The sequence below is a fragment of the Macadamia integrifolia genome, chromosome 10 (assembly GCF_013358625.1).
Source record: "Macadamia integrifolia cultivar HAES 741 chromosome 10, SCU_Mint_v3, whole genome shotgun sequence".
Taxonomy (NCBI): domain Eukaryota; kingdom Viridiplantae; phylum Streptophyta; class Magnoliopsida; order Proteales; family Proteaceae; genus Macadamia; species Macadamia integrifolia.
The window spans coordinates 21,853,161-21,868,535 of NC_056566.1; the positions used below are offsets into that span (position 1 = coordinate 21,853,161).

At 37.5% G+C, this 15,375-nt stretch overlaps 2 protein-coding genes across 6 annotated transcripts; both read right to left on the reverse strand.

Annotated features, from left to right (window-relative positions):
* Positions 1-323: 323 nt before the first annotated feature.
* LOC122091056 lies at positions 324-3,109 on the reverse strand. The gene is made up of 3 exons (XM_042660871.1): positions 2,622-3,109; positions 1,475-1,642; positions 324-984 (listed from the first exon to the last, which is right to left on the reverse strand). Exons 2-3 carry the CDS (start codon positions 1,583-1,585, stop codon positions 532-534), a joined length of 564 nt encoding a protein of 187 aa, XP_042516805.1. The 5' UTR covers positions 1,586-1,642; positions 2,622-3,109; the 3' UTR covers positions 324-531.
* A 687-nt stretch (positions 3,110-3,796) lies between these two features.
* Positions 3,797-10,754, reverse strand: LOC122090984. Of its 5 annotated transcripts, none has more exons than XR_006143780.1 (3): positions 10,530-10,722; positions 5,369-5,542; positions 3,797-4,189 (listed from the first exon to the last, which is right to left on the reverse strand). XR_006143780.1 is itself a non-coding variant. In XM_042660765.1 (3 exons), coding segments are annotated over exons 1-3 (228 nt in total). In that variant the 5' UTR covers positions 10,630-10,754; the 3' UTR covers positions 3,797-4,188. The 5 variants fall into 5 exon arrangements, 4 of the variants coding, with proteins under 4 accessions (XP_042516699.1, XP_042516697.1, XP_042516696.1 ...); XM_042660765.1 differs by having other exon boundaries at positions 5,416-5,542; positions 10,530-10,754; XM_042660763.1 differs by having other exon boundaries at positions 5,426-5,542; positions 10,530-10,751.
* Positions 10,755-15,375: the final 4,621 nt, after the last annotated feature.

Sequence of the window (15,375 nt, forward strand, 5' to 3'; positions counted from 1 at the left end):
TCTTGAAACGTTATCAAACGGCCCTTAGTTTCTTAATAAATAATATAATTGGTGGTTGAAAAGGATTGAAGAAAAAAAATTCCTGTTTTTGTTCTTAACCTAAATTCACCTCTTAATCAATATGAGATCAGTAGGCATTGAGCTAGGCATAAGCGCAAATTGTTGTATTAGGGCAACATTTCATAATTTGGGTCTTCAATATGGATCATTGGAGAATTTGTTTCATTAAAAAAAAAAAGCACACCCTCTTCACCTCTTCCCCCCCCCCCCCCTCCTTTTCCTTATTTCACCTGACTGCTTGCTTGAGATGATACTGTGAGAAATTGAACAAAAAACACACACAAGGATATGGTGCAGATATCAAAACATGTGTTCCCTCTCCTGTTCTATCCTGTGATTGTTTAGTACAGTGACCTAATGTGAGAATTTTGTATGGGTAATCCCCGAGATGGTCCAAAATCCAAATCTATCCCAAGAACACCCTCCTCCCCATCCCAAAAAAGAAAAAAAAATACATTTTCCTTCTGAAAGTCAATCAAGAAAGACTTTAATATCAATTCCACTGTCTATGAGAGACTGAACCACTGCCCTGATCTTCCCCTCAAACTTGTCCCTCTCCCTTGGAGTATAAGAAGCAGTGTAGACATCAGCTTCTCTTGCCCTATCAGCTAAGATTTGGCCAACAGCCAAACATGCAGGTATGTCTGACCGGGACTGGAGAACAGCCTTGATGTCTTTAGAGTTTGTACCAGCAACTGCTACCTGCTTACTTGTCACCCTGTGTGTAATCGATGCTGAAACAAAGCGCTTGGAGATGAAAACATCAAGTGTAAAAGGTTCCATGTATGCTACGGTCCGCTGCTTGAAAGATATGTGTTTATGTGGGTTCTTTGTCTTCTTTTCCTTTTTGTATGTGTACGGGCGGCTGTTATCATCATCGAGGAAATCTTCCACCCCAAAGAAGCTTCTTGGTGCAGAATTAGCCTGTGAAATGACCACAAAGAAACCAAATAACTCAACATATAATATTATCATCCAGTCAGCTGGTTCCATAAACTGGGTCATGCCCTTTTAGAGAAGATTTTGCGCGTGAATGTACATGGATTATGTTGTGCGAGAGAGAACATCAAGAGGATTGTAATGGTTACATCTAGTGTCCTGAAGCTCATTATTTGATATTACACCAAAAATAACTAACTGGACTTCACCTGCACATTAATCTAACTTCTATTCATTTGTTAGAAACACTTTTCACCATCTAAAAAGCCTGATTGTGAAACACTATTGACCGACAGATTGGACCAGTCATGGAACATTTCTCTGAGGAAACCACTCCCTGTTACACAACATGCATTGCAACTAAGCTTTGTTATGTTCTTTATGATCCAAATTTATGTTGTCATCTTTTAGGCCTAACAAATTCAAACGCAGAAGACAGTTGGGAGTACTATAAATAAATGCTATATGTATATACCTGTCCACTATGGAAGCTGTGCCTCCACAGATATAAAACTGGAACAACTTTCTCCTTGCTCGATATAGAAGCCCTTTGGATCCACAAATTTCCCAATACTTGCTTAAACATTTTACTTCACCTACACCTTCAATGAAACAGTTGTTCAACAGGCAAACGGCCAGTCACCTGCAAGTTTAAAACAATAAGAAAGGAAAAAAAAGCCCTGGAAATGCTGGCGTAAAATAAATTGCTCATTTTTTTAGGATAAATGTTTCTTCAAATTTATTGAAAAATAATAATAATAATAAAATTTAATAAATTTTCCTTCAAACCTAGCAACTCACAGATATTTGCAATGACTATGAAGTAGCTTCTGTATTCCCCCACTGAAGGCTAAGAAAAGACTTATCTTTCTTTTGAAATACAAGCTGTCTGGAAGGCAACCCTATTATGCTTAATAACCTCTTAGGAGATAAAAAGACTACATTACACTGATGATTTGAATAACGAACTCCACTTGTTTCAAAGTTAGTTTTGTGAGACTTTTCAAGTTATTGGTTCAGTAAGGTCAACCTAAATCAATTCAGATGTCAAAGCAGTCATGAACAAAATCACTGGTTTTTCAATTAATTTACTATGCAGTTGCTGTAATGATTCAAACATGGGTATAAGCTCATCCTTAGGCAGCTCTATTCAAATGTTTCCTGTCTACCTGACACTGGACTTTCTCCTTTTTGTTATTGATTCAGTCAGGGAGTATTCGGAGAGGGAAGGGTAGGGGTTAAATCCTAAAAAGAAGCATTGAGCCAAAATCTGAACAACCCTAGGCAGATTTCTAAGAAAAGGTTTAGATTTATTGGTGCCATGAAATTCTCGCATAACTCTCTAGTATTCAGAACTAAAATTAGATATAAAAATAGCTGGAAACATCAAAATAGTATGGATGAACTTCCGATTGAGATAAACCTCTCAATCTGATTGATCAATAATATGACGAATACCTAAAAACTGGACTTCAACCTTCCATTGGAGAGTGAGCCATCCATGGAATCTGAACGCAATACATTCTTAATTTATCAATTTAGGAACTTCAGCGAACAGGAATAACATACAACCCGTCTATGAACTATGGAAAATATGAGAGAGAGAGAGAGAGAGAGAGAACCTGGTGATAGCCGCCGGATAGCCCCGTGCAGATGACGGAGAGAGGGAACCTGGTTGTGGTGATCGCCGGATGGCCTTATGAAGAGGACGGAGGTTGGGTGGCTCGTGTTGGAGAGGACCGACGACTCAGTATCAGTGTCGAAGAGGAGTGGAGGAAGGGTTTTAGAAACCAGAATCGGTGATTGAATCGGTCTTTGACGATTTTGATTGGATTGGAATCGGACAGAATCGATTCTCAGAACCTTAACAATCGGCCATTTGATCTGAAAATCCACCAATTCAGGAGAATCTTAACGTGAAGGTTCCGATTTGAAAACAATTGAAATCGGGATCGGTCCCGGCCCCAGTCCCAGTCCCGGTCCCAGGCCCGGTCCCGGTCCCAGCCAACTCCTAATCCAACGCAATAATTTTTGAAACCCTTGGAGATGGCCAGATGGGAGCTGGTCTGGTAGACGGCTTGGGAAGCAATGTTCTTCACCTCCCGGATCGGATGGGGTTTGAGAGTGAAGATTGCCTTCTCCTACTCATTGAGAACACAAGATATGTGGATGGTTGATAACAAAGATTTTAAACACGGAATCGGGTTGAATTGATTCGAAAAAACCTAGAATTGATTGACTTATTGGTTTGAACCAATATCAATTTAAGTGACCTAATTTCGATTTTTAAATTACGACATCAGGATAAACTCAGAGAATGTCGATTACGATGGTATTGACATGTTCAAAGGAGGTCTTTAGATGCATCAGTACGGAAGAGTGACCAGATGTACATGGATGGAGCGAAAAGGACTAAGGGCAGACTAAAAATGACCATTGAGAAGTTAGTAAAAAGAGACATGCAAAAGTTAAATCTTCACCCAAGCATGGTATTTAACAGAGCTGTCGAAGGGCTAAGATCCAAGTTGTTGATTGTTCGTGAGTAGGATGTCCCAAACCCTTTTTTTCCACACAGATTCATGTAATTGACCCCATTTAGTTGGGATAAGACTGAGATGCGTTGTTATTGTTGTTTGATCATGAGATGGGAGTCAGCAATGTCAAAGCAAGCAAAATCCACAATGGTATCTGGCCCTGCTGAATCATAATTGATCGCAATTCGTTGAACCATATGTTTCAGTTTCGATTGTGACATAACAGATTGAAGATCCATCGCCAAGGCCATAGAACACAAACAGCCCAATCAAAAACCACTATTTGAATTAGAATGTTTCTTCTCGCAAATTGGTAAAATCATACATACAATTGAATGGATGTGAATAATTCTGATCCACTATCTTTGCAAATTGAACAAAATAAGAAGACAGCATATGAAAGTTGGATTCTGTCAGTCACTTTAGTCTAATAGCAGAGATTACATCGGAAGTTTTGATTTCTTTCTCCCAAAAAAAAAGTTTCAATTTCTTCTCTTCCAAATTCCCAGTTCACAGATCTCTGAGGTTTTAATCAAATCCCGCAATGCCTACTCACAATTGAAAACAAAACAATTATATAAAGCATGAACAAATCCAAGTTTGAAAATTTGATCATGGTTCTCCAATCACTTGTCAATCTTGATTCTCCTTGTAGCCTGCAAAAGATGCAAGACGATATCTTTAGAATATCGTGGAACATTGTAGATACTGGTGGAACACATGCATACCTTAGGACTGTTAACAAGTATAGCTTTGAAAAGAATATATTGGCAAAAGATGATTCATGTAGCTGACACCATTTAGTTGGAATATGGCTAAGGACGTTAGGATAGGAACATGGTAGATTGTAGATGCTGCAATAATATCCAAAACTACATAACTATCTAACATAGCTCCCCCTTCAATTTATAAAGTGAGGAACATAAGAAAAGAAATTATCTGGCATTGAAGGGGAAGCTGAAATATTCATTCAGTTTTCTGCGAATGAAATTATCATGACCATAAACCAGGGAGTTCTTGCTAAAATTCTGGTTAAAAAACAATCACCAGGCTTTCGACGGTGCCTACCACAGCTTATAGGGTGGCCTATGAGGCTCAGGAGTTTGTTGCAAGTGCAGGGTGGCCCTTTTTCCCCCTTCTAGGTCACTTGTCCCATCTTATAATAAAATTCCCTCAGTAAAATAAATTTAGTTAAGAGATTATCCTATTACATTTTAAAAAATTGCCGAGGTCCAGTAATGGCTGACACCTAAGAATACGGCAAGTACCGTGAGGTGTCCCCACCAAGAATACAGAAAGTACCAGGGGATTTAGGAGATCGGTGAGGGTGTGCAAACTTTAGTCCCACATCGCCTAGAAGGAGATTACTGGGCTAGTTGACAACCTCTAGCCTCCTTAATATGGCACAACGCGTTTTAAAGCCTTAAGACCCATGGGCCAAAGAGGACAATATTGTGCAAGGTTAATGGGGCCGAGACGTTACATGGGCTTCCTTAGTTCAAAGACACAACAGATTAAAACTTTCATAACTGCTTACCTCATCAAAAGAAATGATTTTCGAAGGGGGAATGATCCATAGCACATTGGTTTTGGTTCAGCTTAAAGCGGGAGGAATTTCAAATTCCATTCGTTAAAAGGTACAAAGTTCAAAATTAATTTTAATAAACCAGTTTAACAGTTAGGTGCTCTTGATGCATGACTATAAACTACATTAACTGAACTCTGTACTGGGTGAAGTTTCTGCTGACTTTTATATCCATTAAGATCTATATATAAGGTTAAAAAATTAGTCAAATCACTTCACCATATAACAAATGGGTAGTTCTCAAATGTACCGTTTTGTGAATCAAGTGAAAGCCAAGAAAGAGAAGCAACAGCATACTAGGAATTACATCTTGTCTCCTCCTTATCATGCTCCCTCCAAGGATTGAGAGCCTTTTTGATTGCTTCAGCTTCTGGTGAATTCTCCCAAGCTCGCTTCTCAGACTCTAGAACAGTTACCTTGTCGTCTGAAGAATACAGCAAACAGCAGTCAAGTATCAGAGTTAAAACTTCAAAGACAGACAACAGAATTCAAATTATAGCCACAATTGCATTCCCTTTGTAGCACAATAAAGCTTTAAATGAAATAGTACAGATACGGTTAACCACAACTTTCATTGGTATTTACGAGGGTTGAAATTACTTCGGACAGGTGAAAACTCCAGATGGGATATAATTTGAAGGGGTTAATAACTGGAAAGTGATACACATGATGTATCATATAAATGTAACTGTTTCTAAAGAGATGTAGCAAAAGAATCAATATGGAAGACAGACACATAACATTATAATTAGAATGACACAGAAGGTTCCCACTAGCTGATGACATCCATATCAATCCAATGTTAGCTCGACACTCTGCAACTGTATTCATATTCCCATGATTGTGAGAGTAATAAAGACTTCCAGTGGCTTAAATAGCCTCACTTCAAATGAAGCCATCGATGGAGGCTTCCATTGGTTTTTCAAAAGATTTACTGGTGCCATGTTATCTTTTTCCCTCAACATTTATAACTACTACTTATACAATCTCATGCCTGGGCCAATAATCTAAACTTAGAACATTGGATCTTCCTGAAAGCTAATTATAAAGTACGAACAACTGAATTGGAGCCACAACAAGTTTGAAAATTCAAAATCTTGATAAAGTTCTGGTTAATCGACCACACAGAAATTCTGGTATTATGCTCTTAATTCATCAATTGAGGCATTTCAACAAACAGGTAACGAATACAAACGGTACAAGCAATAAAATGAATCACGAAATAGAACAAAATAAACAAGAAAGCCAGACCATTTAAAGTAAAAGAACAGAAAAGGAAAAATAGCTCAGCACATTTAAACCAGAGAGCAATAAAATCTTGAATTTGAAATACCCTCTTCCCAAGGAACTCCTCGGAAGAAAATGGGTACAGTATTCCATTAATTTTGATACATTCTAATAGATCTGGATTCTGGAACGAATTCCGGTCGAACGTACTACAGTTCAAGCTTCAATATCATGTGATTTTCAATTGCAAAGAGACTGTTCGGAATTCAAGACATCTTTTATAGAAAAAAAAGAGAAATAAACTGGAGATTTAAAAGAGAACGAAAGGATGGTTCTCACACAGAAACCGGTTTGAATCATGAAGTACTCCATTGAAGCTCCGATCAAGGCGGACCCAGCTGCTATCTTCAAGTACCAGTCCAGAAACTTCATCTTTTTCATACGCGAGGGACCAGAATGGTGAAATTTTCAGGATTGAGGTGATGATCATAAACCTGAACGGAAAACATTTTCCCAAATAATATGTGCCCAGCCATGTGTTTGTCTCTCTCCCGACCTTTGAAATGACCCCTCTACCCCTATCATCCCGTGCTCCCCATTTACCAAACCCCTACTATTAGGGGTGTCGATTCCTAGCCAGCATTGGTAGGCTCGAGCTCGACACTTTTATGGTCCAATCTTGATCGGCCCGATTAATAAACATGTCGGGCCTAAGCTCGACATGTTTATAAATAGGTAGTATACGGTGTAAGGAGTAAGCCCGATGGACCTCCCAACTGGTCCAACCAATTTACGAGCCCGACTCAAGACCAACATTTTTAGCGCGACCGTTTATATAGATATTTTGATTTTTTTCAGACAGAATAGGGTATATATTGATATTTTTATCAATTATTGACTGTGATTAAGTGTAATATCTTTCCAAACTTGTTAATAATTTAATAAAATAAATCAAAGTATCTTAAATTAAGAAAAGTAAAGACCGTTTAAGACTTAATTGGTACATTACCCTGTTTAAGGCCTGATTAGCCCGATTAAAGTTTGAAACCTGATCGAGCCTGACACGACACTGATCAAGACTGGTTCATTCCTTAAATAGGTAGGTCATGGTCCGAGGACATAGTCCCGCTAGGCTCAACTAGGTCCGACAAAGACTGGCCCAACCCGACCGATTGACACCCCTACCTAGTATTATCTATTGGGAAGTGGGGTTCCTATGCCTAAGTGGAACCCAATCAATGGTTTCATTTTAGTATAATTAAGGGGGATAAAGAGATCATTTTATAGGAAAGAGGAGACAAAGAGACGCAAGGCTGCAGGTGTAAGAGCTACACTCCTTAACAAAAAAACTTTTATCTTTGAATGTGGGGGAAAAGAATACTTTCTAGTAGTGTGCCCCTAAACTAGCATGGGGGCATCATTTCACTACCCTCTGTTTTTTAGTATAGAGGCCGCAAGATCAAGGAGCATCATTTTCAGGTTGAACGGTTTGCCTGGATCCCTTGATTGGGTTGTTGCATCTATTTAAATAAGGTTTTAAAAAATTAGTGAATTGGATTGGGAATTACCTGATCTAAAATGGAATCGATGGTCACCCATCCCAATCTAACAAGTCAATATGATTGATTCCTGGATAAAATTACTAGAAGTTCAGGGCCTTTTTCATATTGATTCATGCTAATTCAGATTCGATTCAATTTAGAATCAGCACTAACTCTTCCCATCAACAATTACACATTTTAAAACCCTGACTGTAAGGGATATTTACGGTTCATCTTTAATTTTTTCGCTTTTTTTTTTTTTTGTTATTATTTCTCATATTAAGGAGGCCCATGTCTTGACTTATCGAGCTTGTTTGCCTTATCCCAACTTAATAAGATCAGTATTAAGTTGTCAAAATCAAAAGGTGATGGCAAACGAAAGGGCTTGGAATGTATAAAGAAAATTCTTCCCCCAAGAATTAAGGAGACTGTGTCGTCTCAAAACGCAATGTGCCAAATAACCCATCAACTATTTGTGACCTATTTCCAACCATGGTTCAATTTTTTGGTATTAGATTAGTCGGATCAAATTTTGTATCAGTATCAACAGGGGTCGATACTGATTTTTGATCAATCTTGGGTTGCAAATTGGTATCGGACCAAAGGCAAAAGCATAAAAAACCCAATTAATGAAAATATGATTAAAATTGTCTAATCTAAGCTGATGTGAACTGGTATCAAGAAAGATCGATACTAATCCCGATACCAATTACTAAATCCATGTTACAAACTTATATGTGTTCCTGACCCCCACAAATTATAGCCACACCCTCACACATGCTTATCCAAGTTGAAATTATGAACTTTCTTAACACTTTCCTCTAAAAAGAGAAAAAGAAAAGAAGGCGCACACAAGGATCACGAGTTTAAATGGGGAGAGGTGCTGTGTGACTGAGTACATTTTTAGTTATTGGTTTGTTCGTCAAATGGGGGTAAGAATCTTGATATTTTCAAGGGGACTTTTGTAACCATTCAAGCGTTCAAGCAAGACCGTGCACAATGAACAGTTACTCATGAAAGTAAAAGCATCAAAAGAGGTGGGATTTTGTCTTTTAAAAGGGTCAGGTCGTAAGGGCTTGTGTTTAGGCACGATAGCCACACTCCTAGATAGGCTCCTTTTTCCCTTAATATGGAAGAAGGTTCCTTAAAGTGTAGTGTAGTATGATTTTTGCACCATTGTGAAAACCAATTAGAGCACTAGTAGAAGCATCAACATGGATAGGATTTTAACTAGGATTTTAATATTATTTGAGGGGTTGGCAATCATTTTGCCTCCCACTATATGTATGGGTGGATAATAGGAAGAGAGAACCTTGACGATCAGATAGTCATCAATTTGATCAATTTTGATTCATTATTGATTTTTAATCGATCCTTAATGATATATTTATTGATGTAGTCTCGATTTTCATATATATTAAAAAAGAGGAAAAAAAGTGTTGCCTTCTGCCCAAACTCCAAGAGGAATGAAGTGATGGCCTTGCCCCTTATAAGAGGCAAAAATTTTGCCTACCCTTATTGATGTTTTTATACGTGCTTTCATTGACTCTCATGCTTCGGCAAGGACAACACTGACTTTTGGAACCCTCTCCCATTAAAAAAGACAAATTGGTATTAGTATTATAAAAAAATATCTTTAAATATTATTAGTTTTCTTCCAATTTCATTACAAATGATTGGTCGGTTTTTGTGTCTTAGGCTGTGTTTGGAAGTCAAGAGAACAAAAAAAAAAAAAAAAAAAAAATTNTGTATCATAAAAATGTCACTGTTTCTAAAGAGATGTAGCAAAAGAATCAATATGGAAGACAGACACATAACATTATAATTAGAATGACACAGAAGGTTCCCACTAGCTGATGACATCCATATCAATCCAATGTTAGCTCGACACTCTGCAACTGTGTTCATATTCCCATGATTGTGAGAGTAATAAAGACTTCCAGTGGCTTAAATAGCCTCACTTCAAATGAAGCCATCGATGGAGGCTTCCATTGGTTTTTCAAAAGACTTACTGGTGCCATGTTATCTTTTTCCCTCAACATTTATAACTACCACTTATACAATCTCATGCCTAGGCCAATAATCTAAACTTAGAACATTGGATCTTCCTGAAAGCTAATTATAAAGTACGAACAACTGAATTGGAGCCACAACAATTTTGAAAATTCAAAATCTTGATAAAGTTCTGGTTAATCGACCACACACAAATTCTGGTAATATGCTCTAAATTCGTCAATTGAGGCATTTCAACAAACAGGTAACGAATACAAACGGTACAAGCAATAAAATGAATCACGAAATAGAACAAAATAAAAAAGAAAGCGAGACCATTTAAAGTAAAAGAACAGAAAAGGAAAAATAGCTCAGCACATTTAAACCAGAGAGCAATAAAATCTTGAATTTGAAATACCCTCTTCCCAAGGAACTCCTCGGAAGAAAATGGGTAAAATATTCCATTAATTTTGATACATTCTACTAGATCTGGATTCTGGAACGAATTCCGGTCGAACGTACAACAGTTCAAGCTTCAATATCATGTGATTTTCAATTGCAAAGAGACTGTTCGGAATTCAAGACATCTTTTATAGAAAAAAGAGAAATAAACTGGAGATTTAAAAGAGAACGAAAGGATGGTTCTCACACAGAAACCGGTTTGAATCATGAAGTACTCCATTGAAGCTCCGATCAAGGCGGACCCAGCTGCTATCTTCAAGTACCAGTCCTGAAACTTCATCTTTTTCATACGCGAGGGACCAGAATGGTGAAATTTTCAGGATTGAGGTGATGATCATAAACCTGAACGGAAAACATTTTCCCAAATAATATGTGCCCAGCCATGTGTTTGTCTCTCTCCCGGCCTTTGAAAAGACCCCTCTACCCCTATCATCCCGTGCTCCCCATTCACCAAGTATTAGGTAGCCAGCATTGGTAGGCTCAACTGAGCTCGACACATTTATGGTCCAATCTTGATCGGCCCAATTAATAAACATATCAGGCCTAAGCTCGATACGTTTATAAATAGGTAGTACACAGTGTAAGGAGTAAGCCCGATGGGCCTCCCAACTGGTCTAGCCAATTTACTAGCCCGACTCGAGACCGACATTTTTAGCCCACCGTTTATATAGATATTTTGATTTTTTTCAAACAGAATAGGGCATATATTAATATTTTTATCAATTATTGACTGTGATTAAGTGTAATATATTTCCAAACTTATTGATAATTTAATAAAATAAATTAAAGTATCTTAAATTAAGAAAAGTAAAGACCGTTTAAGGCTTAATTGGTATATTATCCCGTTTAAGGCCCGATTAGCCTGATTAAAGTTCAGAATCTGATCGAGCCCGACACGACACTGATCAAGACCGCCTCATTCCTTGAATAGGTAGGTCATGGTCCAAGGACATAGTTCTGTCAGGCTCGGCTAGGTCCGACCAAGACCGGCCCAACCCGACAGATTGACACCCTAACCTAGTATTATCTATTAGGGAAGTGGGGCTCCTATGCCTAAGTGGAACCCAATCAACGCTTTCATTTTAGTATATTTAGGGGGGGTAAAGAGATCATTTTATAGGAAAGAGGAGACAAAGAGACGCAAGGCTGCAGGTGTAAGAACTACGCTCCTTAATGAAAAAAAATTTCTCATATTAAGGCTGTAGGTGGAACCCAATCAACCCTTTTTTTTTTTTTCTTTTTGTTATTAGTTCTCATATTAAAGAGGCCCATGTCTTGACTTATGGGTTTCAAGTCTGCTTGCCTTATCTCAACTTAATGAGGTAAGTATTAAGTTGTCAAAATCAAAAGATGATGGCAAACGAAAGGACTTGGAATGTATGAAGAAAATTCTTCCCCCAAGAATTAAGGAGACCGTGTCATCTCAAAACGCAATGTGCCAAATAAACCATCAACTATATGTGACCTATTTCCAACCATGGTTCAATTTTTTGGTATTAGATTAGTCGGATCAAATTTTGTATCAGTATCAACAGGGGTCGATACTGATTTTTGATCAATCTTGGGTTGCAAATTGGTATCGGACCAAAGGCAAAAGCATAAAAAACCCAATTAATGAAAATATGATTAAAATTGTCTAATCTAAGCTGATGTGAATTGATATCAAGAAGATCGATACTAATCCCGATACCAATTACTAAATCCATGTTACAAACTTATATGTGTTCCTGACCCCCACAAATTATAGCCACACCCTCACACATGCTTATCCAAGTTGAAATTATGAACTTTCTTAACACTTTCCTCTAAAAGAAGGCGCACACAAGGATCACGAGTTTAAATGGGGAGAGGTGCTGTGTGACTGAGTACATTTTTAGTTATTGGTTTGTTCGTCAAATGGGGGTAAGAATTTTGATATTTTCAAGGGGACTTTTGTAACCATTCAAGGGTTCAAGCAAGACCGTGTACAATGAACGGTTACTCATGAAAGTAAAAGCATTAAAAGGGGTGGGATTTTGTCTTTTAAAAGGGTCAGGTCGTAAGGGCTTGTGTTTAGCCACAATAGCGACACTCCTAGATAGGCTCATTTTTCCCTTAATATGGAAGAGGGTTCCTTAAAGGGTAGTGTAGTATGGTTCTTGCACCATTGTGAAAACCAATTGGAGCACTAGTAGAAGCATCAACATGGACAGGATTTTAACTAGGATTTTAACATTATTTTAAGGGTTGGCAATCATTTTGCCTCCCACTATATGTATGGGTGGATAATAGGAAGAGAGAACCTTGACGATCCGATAGTCATCAATTTGATCAATTTTGATTCATTATTGATTTTTAATCGATCCTTAATGATATATTTATTGATGTAGTCTCGATTTTCATATATATTAAAAAAGAGGAAAAAAAGTGTTGCCTTGTGCCCAAACTCCGAGAGGAATGAAGTGATGGCCTTGCCCCTTATAAGAGGCAAAAAATTTGCCTACCCTTATTGATGTTTTTATACGTGCTTTCATTGACTCTCATGCTTCGAAAAGGACAACATTGACTTTTGGAACCCTCTCCCATTAAAAAAGACAAATTGGTATTAATATTATAAAAAATATCTTTAAATATTATTAGTTTTCTTCCAATTTCATTACAAATGATTGGTCAATTTTTGTGTCTTAGGCTGTGTTTGGAAGTCAAGAGAAGAAAATAAAAGAAAAGAAAAACAGTACATTTTTTGTACGTTTTTTCCTTGGGATAAGAATTTTTCTTTGTACTTGGCATGTCTTCACCCAAGAGAAGATTTCCCTCTTCAAATTCAAAATTCTTCTTGGGAATTGTAAAATTTTTTTTTGCTCTCTCAAAAGTTTTCTTGCAAAAAACACAATAAAACATGAGAAAATATGAAAAGATAATAAGACAAAAAATAAATGATTACACAATGATTTCCTATGTGTCTATCTCTCTCTTAAAATTCAAAAATTTTTTGATTTTTTTTTTCTTTTATTCTTTGGGTAACCAAACATAGATACTCTTTTTATTTTCTCACAATTTCTTCTCTTTTCTTCTATTGGCTACCAAACATAGCCTTAGCGAATTCTACATATCAAAATCAATATCGGACTAATAGAAATTCTATCAATCAGTTTTAATTATTTATATTGGTCGTATCATTTTTTATGCCCCTACATTGTTGATTATTGTTCTTTACCGAAAAAACATTGTTGATTATTGTGTTCAGGATTATAAAACAATAATTAGTATCAGAATTGGTCCAATGGCGTCTGATTTGATTATATTCCGGATCTGTAGGAATATATCAGGAAAAAACCGGAACCAACCAGATTCTGCATGAACCATACAAACATTTATGGATTGGTTCAGCCAATTCTGATTCAAATCGATCGGCTTACGTTATTGTACTTTGATTTTTAATTTACTAGCAAACGGTGAGTAGCAGTGAGAATCCAACAGCTGAGAGAATCCTGACATGCACATTAGTCGATGGATTCTCATTACCACTCACCAAGGATTTAAGGGATGGTATCAATATTGGTATCAATCAATATTGATCTGGATCATATTGAATCTTTGCCATGTTTTTTTAAAAAATATTAATTTTTTACTATTTTACCCTTGAAACGATAAGGATAATCAATCTAATATGGCCGATACGAGACCGATGCTTGAAACCATGCCATTTAGTGCCTCCCCATACGTTGTTGCACCTAAATTCTTGGAGCCACTGCACGAGAGTTTCCATCTTGAACTAACCCGATCCTGTATAAACGGTATCACAGCGACCCAAGGACTGGTCGGGTGAAAGATCTAGGCACCCTGAGCATAAAAAAAAGGAAAATTATCTTGTATCACCCCTATTTTTAAACCTTATATGAGATACCACCCTAAAGTATCAAAAAAATATCAAACGTACCCCTAATGTCTAACATCGTTAGTTTAAAAATGAAAATTACTCTTTTGACCCTAAAATCAAATATGAATAAAAAAGTCACTTCTCATCCTCTTCACCTTTGTTTCTCTGTTTTCACCTCAATAAACTCAGCAACTTAACCCCTCGAGGCAGCATCACTTTATATCTTGATGTATTCAAGAACAAGCTCTCCCTTAACGACTTCGCTTTGGTATCCAAAACAGGTTATGCACTAGGTATTTTTGACATATTAGAATGGCATCTCATATTGGGTTTAAAAACCGGATGGTACAAAATAATTTTTCAAAAAAAAAAAAAAAAAAATACCTCCCCATAGACGATTTTGGTCAGCGTTTTGTGCAGGGAGAGAGAGAGACACACGAATAATCCACCGCGTCGGATGGGGTTTTGGTCTTTATATTTTTTTTTGGTAAAGGTTTTGGTCTTTATTCTTTGGACTTTAATGAACCAAACCTCATCTTAAAATAGTCACTTTTTTGTTGGGACCCACCACGTCCTTAGGCCACCTACTCCGCCAAAAGGCCTTCCTATACGTTACGGGGTAGAAATCGTCTACAATTCACATCTTGTGCAATTCTATGCAATGCCCCCTGCAGAAGTCGACACGTGGAGATTCCGGATTGAACGGTTCAGATTCAACCACCAGTGAAACAATCCAAAACCATGGTTCTTCAATTTAAACCGAACCAATACTAGGTATTCAAACCAAACCGATTCACATTTTGAATTAAAAGGTATGAAAAACTCCCCCCCCTCTCTCTCGTTCTTACGAATCTCTCCCTCTCTGCCCTAACTCTCTCTTTCACTCCCGCGAGCTGCTACACCAACGATTCTTGTTCACTCTCTGCGAGATGCTGAATCTCCTCTTTGCACAAAGCTCTCTGCTCAGGTATGAAGAGCAGTCCCTTCATTTTTGTCTGGTATTTTTTTTTCTTGGGTAGATTTTTCTGCTATTCCCTGTCTCTCTTTCACTCCCTCTCCTCCCTGATCTTTCTCTCCCTCTTTTATCCCTTTTTTCTTTCTTTTGTTTTGCAGGTTACTCGAAACCTGGGAAAACCCCCTGGTTCTATCACCTTCCCTCATTGAGACATACTGCCC